The sequence below is a fragment of the Globicephala melas genome, chromosome 3 (genome assembly GCF_963455315.2).
Source record: "Globicephala melas chromosome 3, mGloMel1.2, whole genome shotgun sequence".
Taxonomy (NCBI): Eukaryota; Metazoa; Chordata; class Mammalia; order Artiodactyla; family Delphinidae; genus Globicephala; species Globicephala melas.
Window position 1 is genome coordinate 162,571,900 of NC_083316.1, and position 13,489 is coordinate 162,585,388.

Genomic DNA, 13,489 nt, shown 5'->3' on the forward strand with positions numbered 1-13,489 from the left:
TTGAGGAGCCACAGGAAGACCAGTGGGGCTGAAGCAGGTAAGCCAGGGGGCAGGTTAGTACCAGGTAGGGCTGGGTGGCCAGCAGGCCTTGAAGGCCAGAGTCAGGAGGTTGGACACTTGTCAGCAGGGGCACAGGGAGTGTGGAGTTTTTTAAGCCCCTTCCTGCGAGCCACAGGGGGCCAGATCTCCTAGGGCCAAGACAGGCCAGGCCAAGGTTTCTCAGAGAGTGCTCCCAGGGCCACCTGCCTTGGAATAATCTGGGTTGAGCTGGGACATGATGGAACCTAATCAAGAGCTGGCAAGAGGCTCCCTCTGGTTGCTGTGGGGGGAGGACTGTGAAGGGTATGAGCAGAGGCTGGACCAGGGTAGGGGGCCGTGGAGGTGGGAGAGGGGGTGGGTTCTGGCTGCATTCAGGAGGTGGAGCCAAGAGATCTTGCTTGCTCAAGCGAGGGTGAGACAGGGAACTTCCTTGGCGGTCCAGTGGTGAAGACCCTGCGCTCCCACTTCAGGGGCAAGGTTTCGATCCCCGGTCAGGGAACTAAGATCCCACGTGCCGCACGGTACAGCCAGAAAAAAAAATAAAAAAGGATGGGTAAGACAGGAATGAAGGCTGACCCAGACCTGGGGGTGATATTTACTAGGACAAGGAAGTCTCAATGGAGGCCAGATTTGAAGAAGGAAACAAATCCAGACTTCTATTTGGCCACGCTGGTTTGAGAGGCCCCTTTGATGGCTCCCAGGTAGCTAGGGCTCAGGGCTGAAGCCCAGGATGCAGACCTCAACGTGGCACTGTCAGCGTAAGAGGTGGCAACGCAAGCTGAGACACTGGACAAGACCACCGTGAAGGGAGAATCACTGGAGCAGAGAGGAGACCTCAGACCTGATGAGGTCATTGCTGACAAAGTCAGGGAGATGAGGAGGAAGGAGGGAGGTGGGCAGAGACCAGGGCAGGAGGGCAGCTCCGGGAGGAGGGGGACCAGTGTGTCAGGCGCTGCCCAGAGGCTAAGGAAGAGAAGAACAGAGGGTGGCCAGTGGATCGACAAGACAGGGGCCATGGGTGACCCTGACGAGGACTGTGGCGAGGGAAGGTGCAAGTGGCTGAGGTGAGGGAGAAGAGACTAAGGAAGGGAGCGTGAATCCTTTGAGGAATTCTAACTTAAAGGGAAGAGAATCGGGCAGCAGCTGAAGCGGGTGCAGGGCCTGGGAGGCCCGGTTAAAATGGGAGCTGTTACATCTTTTCAAGCAGGTGGAGAAGATCAGCAAGAGAGGGACCCAGTGAGGAGGCCAGGATGGCAGAAGCAAGTCTTGGAGGGGGCAGCCTGGAACAGGCAGGGGGCCGATTCACCCTTCCAGAAGCCAGAAAGCAGAGCTGGTGGGTGCAGATGGACCCCGGGTGCGGGAGGCTGGCTGGGTGGGAGAAGGGGTCCTTCTTGTCATGTGATGATGCCTTGTCCCCAGAGAGGTCAGCAGCAGGGTCGGGGTCAAAAGCACAGAGTGAGAGGGAGGTGACAGAGGTGAGAGATGCGGGAGTAGGTTTCTTGGACAGTGAGGGCTATGCTGGCTAGGAAGTGTAGCAGGATCCCTGTGCAGCACCGAGAGCCCCCTGGAGATCTGTGGCCCGGTGACCTGGCCACGTCCTTGGCCTGGCCTCACTCTGCACTCAGCTGACGCTTGCGTACCATCCCTCCACACCAGTCTGTGTGTTAAAGAGTCACTGTCCTGAGCCCCTGTGTGCCCCACCCCCTGGCCCTCCCTGGGGACCCCGACACAGCCAGGAGCCTCCAGGATGCTGCTGGGGCCCAGCTGCTTCTGTCCTGGTCCTATGGGGCCATGTCAACTGCCACAAATTTTGACCCTTTATTGTCCTATGGTCCTAAACGCAGTCTTGACCTGCTCCTTCCGCAGCCTCCCAGGATGCCCTTAGGATCCCCACCGCTTCCTTTTCCACTCTGGGAGGACCAGGGCCAGCCTCAACATGAGGTTTCGCTGCATCCTCCCCTCTACACAGAGCACATCAGAAACCACTAATGACGCCGAGCCCTGTTCGGAGCTCCACATTCTCCCTTGGGGAGAGACTGCCTGTCGTGACCCTGTGCTCCCACTTCCCTCTGCTCAGCCCATCCCCATTCTAGAATAAGCGGGCATGGGGAAGATGCTCTAGGCAGGAACCATGGGTGCCATGACCCAAGCTTCCTGGTCATTTGCTCCACAGCCTCAAGGGGCGGCCACAGTGACAAACAGGAGCCCTTGGCCACATCACATGCTCACGAACTCGCCCAGCCAAGAGCCCCGCTTGGCCTGAGTCTTGCCAAAAATGAAATGGGAGGGGAGGGGAAGTGGTCCCTCAGGCCTCCCAGCGGACCTCCCTGAACTGCCACAGGGAGCACCTCACACACAGCCCCTGAGCGCTCGAAGCTGTTATGATCCCTTTACGGATGATGGCTGTGTGTTCACCCTCCATCTCCAGCAGGCGTTTGCAAATTAACTCCACTGCCCAATCCTTTCTTCAAGTGACACCTTACTTGAGGATAGAGACAGAAACAGCTCTAAGAGCTGTCCCGGTGGGGAGGAGTTTGGGGGCACAGAGGCCTCCCTGCTTGGTCTGACTACTCCTTCCCCAGAGGTGCCCCCCAGATCCCACCTGGGAACCCCAGAGAGTTTAAAAGCTGCCCTCCTGGTAACAGGCATAATAAGTGACAATGGGAGGGCGCCAGGGTGCCTCCACATCCAGGATGCTAGGCTCCCCAAAACTCCCTGTGGGGTTGTTCACTGAGTGCCCTCGCTCTGAGCACGTGTCCACTTACCGGAGACGGTGACCACGATGTACTGCTGGGATGCCGGGGACGGGGCGGGTGTGCCGGCCGGCTGCGAGGGCGTGGGGGTGGCCGGGAGCTCTGTCACGTACTGCTTCTGGCCGCCCGGTGGCTGTGCCTGAGGCTGCGGACTCTGCAGCTCGGTGACATACTGGGGCTGGGGGGTGGCGGTGGTGGCGGGGGGCTGGGGAGGCTGGGGTGCTGCTGAGGCTGGTGGTGGCGGTGGCTGGGGCTGGGCTTGTGGAGGGGCCTGTGGCGGCTGGGATGGTTGCGGGGCTGCCTGTAGCTCAGTAACGTACGCCTGTGTTGCCATGCCAACAGTGGGGAAAATGATAATAAATAAGGCTTTTCTTTTTTTTTTTTTCTTTTTTTTTTTTTTGCTTGCTTGGGAAGAAAGGTGGGGCGGGGCGGGGGAGAAGAGGAGGAAAAAACAAGAAGGAAAAACAAGAATTAATCTACAGGCAGAGGAAACCAGGGACAGCTCCTGGCTCCCTAGAGACACATTTGAGTTCATCAGTAACTTAATTAAATCCTGAGGCTGGTGGCAAGATATAACGAATCCATCGTTACTGCAGGGCAACTAAGTATGGACTGGAGCTGGTCTGCACCTCTTCCACTCATCCCTGCCCCGGATTCCTGCCTTCTTCCTTCCTAGGCCCCAGCGCCTGGGGGACCCCTGTGCTGGGAGAGCTCCGGCTCTCACCCAAAAACAAATAATACAGTTCTCCTGAGGGCTCCTGCAGGCTGGGCACTGTGCTGAGTGCTTTCTTTACATTACTCAATTTTAATTTTTGTTTTTTGGCCGCGCCACGTGGCACGTGGGATCTTAGTACCCTGACCAGGGGTTGAACCCGTGCCCCCTGTAGTGGAAGTGTGGAGTCTTAACCACTGGACCGCCACGCCAGGGAAGTCCCTACATGACTTTTTTTGTTTTTTAAGCTTGTGGTTTTCTTTTTTTTTTAATTAATTAATTTATTTATTTTTGGCTGCATTGGGTCTTCGTTGCTGCGCACGGGCTTTCTCTAGTTGCGGCGAGCGGTGCCCGGGCTTCTCATTGTGGTGGAGCATGGGCTCTAGGCACGCTGGCTTCATTAGTTGCGGCACGCGGGCTCAGTACTTGTGGCGCACGGGCTTAGTTGCTCCGCGGCATATGGGATCTTCCTGGACCAGGGCTCGAACCTGTGTCCCCTGCACTGGCAGGCAGATTCTTAACCACTGCGTCACCAGGGAAGTCCCCCTACATTACTTAATTTAAGACTTTGCAACGATCACATCTGAATTTGGGTTCCTTCTGCCAGAGGAGGAGCTGAGGCTCAGAGAGGTTGAGATTGCCCCAGGCCACACAGCAGGGAAGTGGCAGGACCGAGTCTGAACCCTGGGCATTCTAAGCACTTGACTAGTCGGCTAATTGCCAGAAAGGAAAGTCATGGGGAAGCTACCTCCCAGCCAGCCCGTGCCAGCTCCCTAATCGCCTGCCATCTGGGCTTGGATTCTTGGCTGAGTACCATTCCCAGTGGGGTGCCAGACACACAGAAGCTGTTTGAGTCCAAAAAGCCTCCCGAGCTGCTTGCTGCCACAGAAGTGAGGGCAGTTACAGGTGGTGACACCAGATGTGAGCTCCTCAAGGAAAGTGGCCTTCTAGGACCAGGGGCAGCTGGGCTGGGAACAGGTCCTGGCCACAGGGCAGGCCCAGCAGCCCCTGCTGACCTCAGAATGGGGCCCACCTGACCAGGCAGAGGCAGCTTTTGTGGCTGCTAAAAGGTTGTGGACCCTCTCCCAGGAGCTGGGTGAGGCACATGGTCTCTCTTGCCAAGGGGGAATGGGCCCTGGTTCAGGTCCAGGGGCGCTGTTCTGGGCTTTCCCACTGGGCAAGACGGAAGGGTGGCCTGCCAGGGACTCAGGCAGCAGGGGGAGCTTGCCCACCGGGAGAGGGAAGAGGCTACTGCCTGCCATGCACACAGAGAAAACATCTTCCCCCAGCCCCTGCCCTTCCCCAACTCTTCTGCCAGCATTAGAGAGGCCCACCTCCTCAGGTCTCATACTACTGGGTCCAAACTCTGGACCAGATCAGGTGCTCAAGTCACTGCAGCTAATCAGCACCTGTCTGCCCAGTGTCAGACCCACATCCACATGAACCCTGGCCTGTCTCTTAATTCATAAACGTGTAACTGACTTTCCTCTGGGCCTCAGTTTTCCCATCTGTCACCTGGGGATGATGAGAACACCTGATTCATAAGGCTGTTGTAAAGATCCAATGTGATCAGCCCAGCACCCAATAAGCACTGAGAAATGGAAGTTGCTATTATTATTATTCATTCAACAAACATCCATGCCAGTTGGGGCTGGAAGGGAGAGAGAGACACAGTCCTCAAGCTCTTGGAAAGAGGTGCCAAGGGGGACTCTGACTCTGGTGTTCATCAGCTTCACCTGGGGAGTTAGTTAAATGCAGGTTCCTAGGCCCCACTGCCAGAGTCTGGGATGACCCTGGAGTCTGCTGTTTGAGCTAGTCCCCTGGATGATTCAGAGGCAGGTGGTTCTGGGGGCACTGAGAAACCCTGGCTTGGACTTTCCCAGCCCTAAGAGAGCTGGCCCCTAGGGGCCCCTCCCACCACAAAAGGGCTTTAAAAGCTCCACACTTGAAGGTGCTTTCTCCTCCTCGAGGTGCCAACCCTGCAGGCCTCCTCCCTTCCCCTCAGGGGCAGAGGAAGGTGGCGATGAGACAACTGAAAGGCTGAGCTCAAAAAGGGGAAGGGGGCTTCCCTGGTGGCACAGTGGTTGAGAGTCCGCCTGACGATGCAGGGGACACGGGTTCATGCCCTGGTCCGGGAAGATCCCACATGCCGCGGAGCGGCTGCGCCCGTGAGCCATGGCCGCTGAGCCTGTGCGTCCGGAGCCTGTGCTCCGCAACAGGAGAGGCCACAGCAGTAAGAGGCCTGCGTAACACACACACACAAAAAAAAAAAAAAAAAAGGGGGGGGAAGAGGAGATGGATAAAACAGTTAAACCAACTTCTCTGTTGGGAGACCTTCTCAGCACTGTCATTGTTAGTCTCTAGGAAGAATGATACAGAATGACATATTTCCCATAACTATTTCACCAGGGAACCCCCATTTTTTTGCCATTTGTGGAAGACTAGGTTAAGCAGAGTTCTGTAGGGTGTTCCCTAGAGAGGAATAAGTCACAAATATTTATACAGGATGAGGCATTCCCGGTCTATCTGAGCATGACTCAGCAAATCTGTTCCTTAGCAAGGAAACTGCCCAAAAAAAGCACCAATGGCTGCACCTATCTTCAAAGCCAACACCTGTTTTTGGAGAAAGTTTGAATCAATTCTTTAGGTCAGGGGCTGGCAAATTTCTGTGCAGTCAACATTTTTGGCTTTGAAGGCAGAGAGCCTATTGCAATGACTCAACTTTGCCCCTGGAGTATTAAAGTAGCCATGGACAATATGTAAACAAGCAAGTGTGGCTGTGTGCCAATAAAAGTTTATTTCTAGATACTTAGATTTGAATTTTCATAATTTTCACATATCATGATATATTAATCATGTCACAAAATATCAGTCTTAAAAATGTAAAAATCAGTCTTAGCTCACAGGCCATATAAAACAGGTGAAGGCTGTAGTTTGCCAACTGTTCTAGATGCCAGATACTTAACTGAATGGTTTACATCTTGGACAAGGCCCTCCCAAGGAAATGGAAAGAAAACCTCACTTCCCTCACTTGTAGACTGGCTTCAAAAATGAACTTTTGGGGGAATGGGGAAATTAGATATAATAATGTGTGTTTCCTTCATCCTCTATATCCAGTTTTCTTGTTTTTTGTTTTGGCTACACCATGTAGCTTGTAGGATCTTAGTTCCCCAACCAGGGGTTAAACCCGGGCCCCAGCGTGAAAGCATGGAGTCCTCACCACTAGACTGCCAGGGAATTCCCTAGCCACTTAGTTTTTAAGACTTGTCAATAATTCCTCCAAAATAGATCCTAGGGCTGGGCATTTCCCTCCATCTTTATCAATACCATGCTAGTCTGGGCTACCATCGTCTCTTGCCTGGACCCTCTCATCACTGGATCCTGGCTTTACTCCTGCCTGTATAGTCTATAAGATCCTTTGAAAACACAAACCCTATCGTGTCACTTCTCTATTGAGAAGGCTCTAAGGCTCCCATCACAGAGAATAAAATCCAGAGCCCTCCCCATGACCCATAGGGCCGTGTGGGATCTGGCCCTTTCCCCTTTCTATTCTGAATGTTCTAGCCACAATGTGGCTTCCCAAATGCTCCAGGCCTCCTCCTGCCTCAGGACCTTTGCATCAGCTCTTCCATCTACTGGCATGCTCTCCTCGCCTCCAGCTGCTGGCTGCTTATCACTCATGTCCTAGTTCATATGCCACCTTCTCAGGTCTCAAGTAACCCCCTTCCAAGCCCTCTGGAGTACATACTCCTGTTTTATTTTTTTCCTGGCCCTGTACCCTGTTTATTTTCCTCTTCCCTCCACGACCAGGAAGGTAAGCTTTCCCCAGGGGTGGAGATGTGACCTGCCTTGCCCATGACTCTATCCCCAGCTACTAAAACACTGACAAGCACAAAGCTGGGGCTCAACTTTTACTGTCAAATGAGTGTCCACAATGCTGGGAACACACTGCTAGTGACTGTCAAAAGCCGGTTCAAATCTGCCGACTGGTAAGACTTTGTGAAAAAGTTACTGCCTCCTGCCAGCAGCAAGCTTGTGCTACAGGGGCAGGTGATGTCTCCTGGTCCAGAACAGGCCCCTTAGGCCAGGAAGACTATGTGCTGTGTGGCTGCTATCTGGAGGCCGTGTCCCTAGTAGGTGGTGATGGGGAGTGGGGTGGATTCTGCCTAGCCTATCCAGTCTTCAGCCCCAAAATGCTGGGGCATGTGGCAGGAAGGGGAGGGAGAGACCCTTAGCTCCAGAGACACCTTTCCCAGGTCCCCACCTTTCCCATGACACCCACAGCCCCAGCTCATCCAGCTGCCTCCCGGAAGGTTGAGTCTGAGCCTGGGCCCAGGGAAAAATTTTCTTTCTGGCTACCCTCCTAAAGCTGGAGAAGGGCCTTAGGAGAGTGACACTTTCCCACTAGAAACTAGAGTCCTAGCACTCAGCTTCCCGGGATCCCAGTCATCGGCCCACACAGCAAGTGAGTCAAGCCTTAAAGCCACTAGGCTGTCACCCGATTCAAAATGATAAAAATAAATGCGAATGGTATAATTCCAAAGGCTGAGCAGGAAGCAACAACCATCATAATAACAGTAGCAGCCAACATAGTTTGAGTGATTACTATGTATTTAATGCTCAACATGTATTCTTTTATGGGATCCACAGCATAGTAATATGAGATTAAAATCATTACCAATGATCACTGTCCCTAGTTTAGATGGGAGGAAACTAAGGTCCAGAGAAGTTAAGTTACTTGCCCAGGAGCATACAGCTAGAAAGCAGTTGATTGTTTCAAGGACAAGTGACCAAAGCCAGTGTTCCCTTCAAGAACCCCTCTGGGCTTGGGCCTTTCAAATGCATAAGATATAAGAAGGGGGAGGGGCAGTTAACAAGACTAGATCACTTTCTGCTCAGAGCTCGCCTTTCTAACAGGTACCGATGACCTGGCAACTTGGTTATTTCTAGATTTTGGAAATACTTCCCAGATCACGTTATTTCCTGACCTGGGAAAAATCCCTGGAGAAGTGACACTCCCAAGCCTTATGTCAAATTCTTGAGGGAAAGTTTTGGGAGAACCTGAAACGTTCCTTCTCCCTGAAGTTTACTAATTGATTTTAAAAGAAAACGGCTGCAGAATGCACTCGGCTCTGCTGATGCCAAGCTCCAAAGCAAGACGGAGAATAAGCACAGTGGACTTGGCCCAGCTGCTGTTTAAAAAAAAAAAAAAAAAAAATTCTTCCCCAAGCTGGCAGATCTTGTCCCGGCAAAGCAGTCACTCAGATTCTCCTCTAACAAATGTGGAACACTTCCCCTTCCCTCTGATCTCGGTGTCCCAGCTCCCTGCCCACGTGGCTCTGTAAGCTGGTACCTCCTCAGCGACATGTGACCCAGTTGACACCAACTTGACTGACACAAAAACATGTGTCTAGCCAAGAGAAGCAGCGTCAGAAACTTCCTCAGGCGCCCTTTACTCCATCATTTACTTCCTTCCCCAAAGGAAGACCAGGATGGGCAGAACAGCTAGGAATGGTCCCATCTCCAGGAACAAGCCCCCTGCCCAGGGACAAGACGAGATCTTAGATCTTAGAGCTGCCCACATAGAAGCAATCAAGTTTCTGTTCTTCTAACTCAGTCACCCAAGATCACTCCTCTCTGCCATGGGCTTCGCTTTCTGCGAACCAAATCGTCCGGACTAAAGCCATACCCCTATCCCACAGCTTCATGAAATTGTCTACCTTCATCTCTTTTCAGAGAGAAGGCAGATTTAGGAGCGAACAGCAATGTTGAAATCAAGACTAACAGTTAATCTATAAAAAACATTCAGAAAAAGTAGATAGGAGTAAAAAGTTCAAGAATGAGCCCTAGAGAAATTCCTGAAAGGAATTAGGAGTCCCTGAAATGCAAAAAAGAGGCGATGGCAGTGATTCTCCCCACTTTACAGGATAGAAAACTGAGGCCTCACATGTGGTACACACTTGAGTCCTGGCAGGTTCTAAAGTGACAAGGCACAGGTGGCTTCCGTCGCTTACGCGAGCAGGAATGCCTAGGGGAGAGCTGCCCCACCCGGTTCCCGGGGCACCGGCCGGTCCCGCCCACACCTTATGACCTGGCCCCGCCCACTCACTTCGGTCCCGCCTCGCCCCTCCCTCGTTCCCATTGGCCCAGCCCTCCCAGTCCCGCCCCCTTGTGCCTCCCGACATATAAAAGCCCCCCGCCCCGGCTGGCCGGCCTACCTCCACTCGCCGTCTGCCTGCGAGCGCCCGCCCCTCGCGGGGGCCGGGCTGCGGGGCCCGGGGGCGGGTGGTGTAGCCCCAGCCGGGCCCCAGCCCCCTCCCCCACGGCCCCGACAGTCGCCGCCGCCATTTTGACCGCCCGCCCCTTCCCCCAAGATTATGATTAGAGACACCCGCCGCCCGGGCCTCGCTGTCCTCCCCGGCCCGGACCGCCACCCTGGGGCCGCACGGGTTACCTCGGCTTCTCCCTACTTCTGTCCGCGGAAGGGCTTTCCACAGGTCTCGGAGGCGATGTTGGGAGGGGGACAGAACGTGCCGGGGTCCCCGGGCCAGGCCGGGGGGGTGGGGGTGGGGGTCGGCCGGTCGGTTGTTGTTGTTGACTCGCGTTGCCGGGTTGCTTGGTCGCCACGACTACCGTGGCTATGGCGCCTCCGTTTCCCTCACCGGGGCAACTGTTGCTACCCACCCTACTTACGTCACGCGCCGGGGGCGGGGTCCAGGGTGATTGGCGGCACTGGGAAAAGTGATTGGGTGGCGCCAGGCCCTGCCGCTAAGCTATTGGCTCCAAGGCACGTCTTTCAACATCCTCTCGACTTCCCGACGCTCTGATTCATCGGTGTGAATGTCCATCGAGGGAAACTAAGCCTTCAAAGGCAGAGGAGCCCGTCACTCCCTCAAGGAAGCTGCGGGCTAAGAATAAAGGGGTGGGGCCTGTAAGGTCGGGACTGGTTTGCGGCCGTAAAACTTGCCTTTTGGTTCGACTAAAGGGACGTCAATCTAGCCCAAAGGTTTGCCGCGCTCTCTCGCTGGAAGCTGTGCGCATGCGCAGCACGCAAGGCCAGATGGGAGTGGTAGTCCGTTTCTGCGTACTTTAAACGCCTTACCAAATATGAAGTGCGAGAAAGTAAAGATCTTCCTTCAGACTTCTCCCTTCCCGTATGGGCCAGTTCTTGGCCTTGCGCGCTGACATCACGGGAGGAATGCGGTGACGCTGCGCTGCTTGTCTGTGACGTTGGCGGCGGAGGCCGGGCTCGGGGTTCGATGACGTCACCGGGCGCGCTTTCCCTCCCCCTATTACCCTACGGTGGTAGGATAAACGTGGGGAGTCGAGGCGGGCGGGGTGCGATCCCAGGGCCGCGATACCCACCGCCACCATTTCCGCCTAAATCCATCCCGCTCTCTCCCGCCTCCCCGCCCCATTGGACCTGTAAAGGTCACCGCTGCCGGGGCTACCGCGGCTGTCTCGGCCCTGCGGGAGGCGCGGGCCGACCTGGGAAAGGTCTCCCGCAGGCGAGGGAGACTTAATTAGCTGCTTATTCCGCGGGCGATAAGCAAAGGTCACCGTCCAGCCCCTCCCGGGGCAGCGCGGGTTGCTCAACCGACTCCACACAGCTCCCCCATCCTTCCCCCACTCCCACCCCGAGTCCTCCGTGCCTCAGTTTCTCTAGGGGAGGAGAAGAGACAGAAGCGGGACTTGTACTAGGGTGAGCGTCTTGGGTGGAAAAACTCAATCATCAAGATGAATAACATTCTAATGAAGTATTGCAATATTTTTTAAATATCAAAATTAATGGGAAAAAAATAAATCCATGGTGAACAGAATAGCAAAATTTTAAATAAAGACGGGATCTGCCAGGACTGGGATTAGGGCGGGGTGAGTCATGCGAGTGCAAGGTCGAATCTTATCTTTTGCTTTTTGTTGACATTAATTTTTTTTTTTTCCTGGCAGCGACACACAGCTTGCTTCTTTATACTTTTTGTTTTTTTCCTGGCAGCGGCACAGCTGGCCAGGATCTTAGTTCCCAGACCAGGGGTTGAACCCCGGCCCTCCGCTGTGAAAGCGCAGAGTCCTAACCACTGGACCGCCAGGGAATTCCCAATTTTGACTTTTAAAAATATCTCGATGACTAATTTTTTTGACAACCCTTAAGTTTTGTGTCCTAATCCCCACCAAAGAGGGAGGGAAAAGAAAGCAAAGGCTCAGAGCCTGAAGTTCTAATTCAGATTTTGCTGTGTGACAAATGAGAAAGTGGCTCCACCTCTCTGGGTTTATGTTTCCTAGTTCAACGAACATTACACTTTCCTCAGGCAAGGCCCTGCCTGTAAAAGTGAAAAAAGCAGACAAGTCCCTAGACTCTGCATTCTACTACAGGAGGAGACACAATAAGCAGTGAAATTAATACTCAAGATAGGTTCGTAAGAGCTGTGAGGCGCTACTATGTAGAAAATAATCAGAAAGGACTGATAATATAGCACAGGGAACTATACTCAATATTTTGTAATAACCTATAAGGGAAAAGGATCTGAGAAAGTGTATATATATATATATATATATATATATATATATATATATGAATAACTTTGCTCTACACCTGAAACTAACACAATATTGTAAATCAACTATACTTCAATTTAGAAAACAACAACAACAAAGACTCTTTAAAAAAAAAAAAAAGCAACATTAGAGTGTGCGTGATAAGAGAGACCGCTGTAGCCCACGTAACCTGAGGAGGGGCTCCTTCGAACTGCGCCTGAGTTGTAGAAAGCAGGCAAGCCCCACAAAACGGAGGTGGAGGGAACTGCAGAAGCAAAGGCCTGGGGACTGGAACAGACATCTGGCAGGGGTGGAATTAGCAAAGAGGAACGTGCCAACAGGTGAGGTCAGAAATGTAAAGGTAGTCTGATGATTCTGCCGAAATCCTCCCAAGAACCCAGCAAAGCGGAATATTCCCCCCACTTGACAGGTAAGCAAACAAAGGCTCAGAAGGGAAAGTACCTCCTCTAGGATCATGTAACTGAAGGCAGCAGAACCCAGACAGCCTGTCTCCTTCTCTGGGACTTTTCAGTGTGCTTTTCTGCCCCTGGGTGTGACCCTCGATGGAAGACTAGAAGGGGCAGTCCCCGTCTGCTTGGAAATACTAGCTGAGCCCCAAGAATTAATGAGACTTCCAGGCAGGAGGTGCCCGAGATAAACCCTGACTGGCAAAACAAGTCGCTCGACCCTTGCAGCTACTTCTGTGAGACAGGTTTGGGTGCCAGAGCCAGCCATGTTGGGTGGGGGAGTGCCAAGAAGCCCTATTTTTACTTCTCACCCATTTCCCCACCTTCCTGAAGTCCTTGAACCCCCAAGATGGGTACAATCAAGCCTGGAAATCATTTCTTCAATTAAAATTACTCATTATAAAACTTAATGGCAGGGAAGGCCGTGTGGGATTAGAAATGCTCTATATTTTTATCTGGTGGTGGTTGCACAGGTATATAGCTGTAAAAATTCCCTGAGCTCTCCCTTTAAGATCTGTGCACTTTATGTATGTTATACCTCGATTTGAAAGTTAAAACACACACACACTTATTAACCCATTGGAAGTAGCTCTCAACCAACTCCTTTCCGAAAATGTTGGTAATTAAAAGTAAGGAATTAAGCACGATCTTGCCTTCCCAGTAGTAACTTTTCATGGTCACCAAACAGTCTAAGAATGCCAGCTAAAAAATGTGGAAGGAGAGAATTCCCTGGCGATCCAGCGGTTAGGACTTCGCGCTTCCACTGCAGGGGGCCTGGGTTTGATCCCTGACCCCATCCCTGCTTGGGAAACTAAGATCCCGCAAGCTGTGTGGCATGGCCAAAAAAACTGGAAGGAATGAGAGAATTAGAACAATCACCATTTTGCAGAAGCCAATGAAATAATTGATTTGGGCAGTATTCATCGATGGGTGTTCTCAAACATCGGGTGAGAAGATGTTGGGGAGCAAGATACGCCCAGGGTTCA

General features: G+C 52.8%; 1 protein-coding gene across 4 annotated transcripts in view; it reads right to left on the reverse strand.

Moving 5' to 3' along the window:
- Positions 1-10,169, reverse strand: part of RFX1 (regulatory factor X1) — a 31,697-nt gene extending 21,528 nt beyond the window's left edge. For 3 of the 4 annotated variants that reach the window (XM_030879865.2, XM_060297053.1, XM_030879864.2), the window contains exon 1: positions 2,805-3,191. In XM_030879865.2, the coding sequence (XP_030735725.2) occupies positions 2,805-3,126 (322 nt within the window). In that variant the 5' untranslated portion in view covers positions 3,127-3,191. Of the gene's footprint in view, positions 1-2,804; positions 3,192-9,958 lie in introns of those variants that run through there. The other variant, XM_030879866.2, reaches the window with a different exon arrangement.
- Between the last annotated feature and the right edge of the window lie 3,320 nt (positions 10,170-13,489).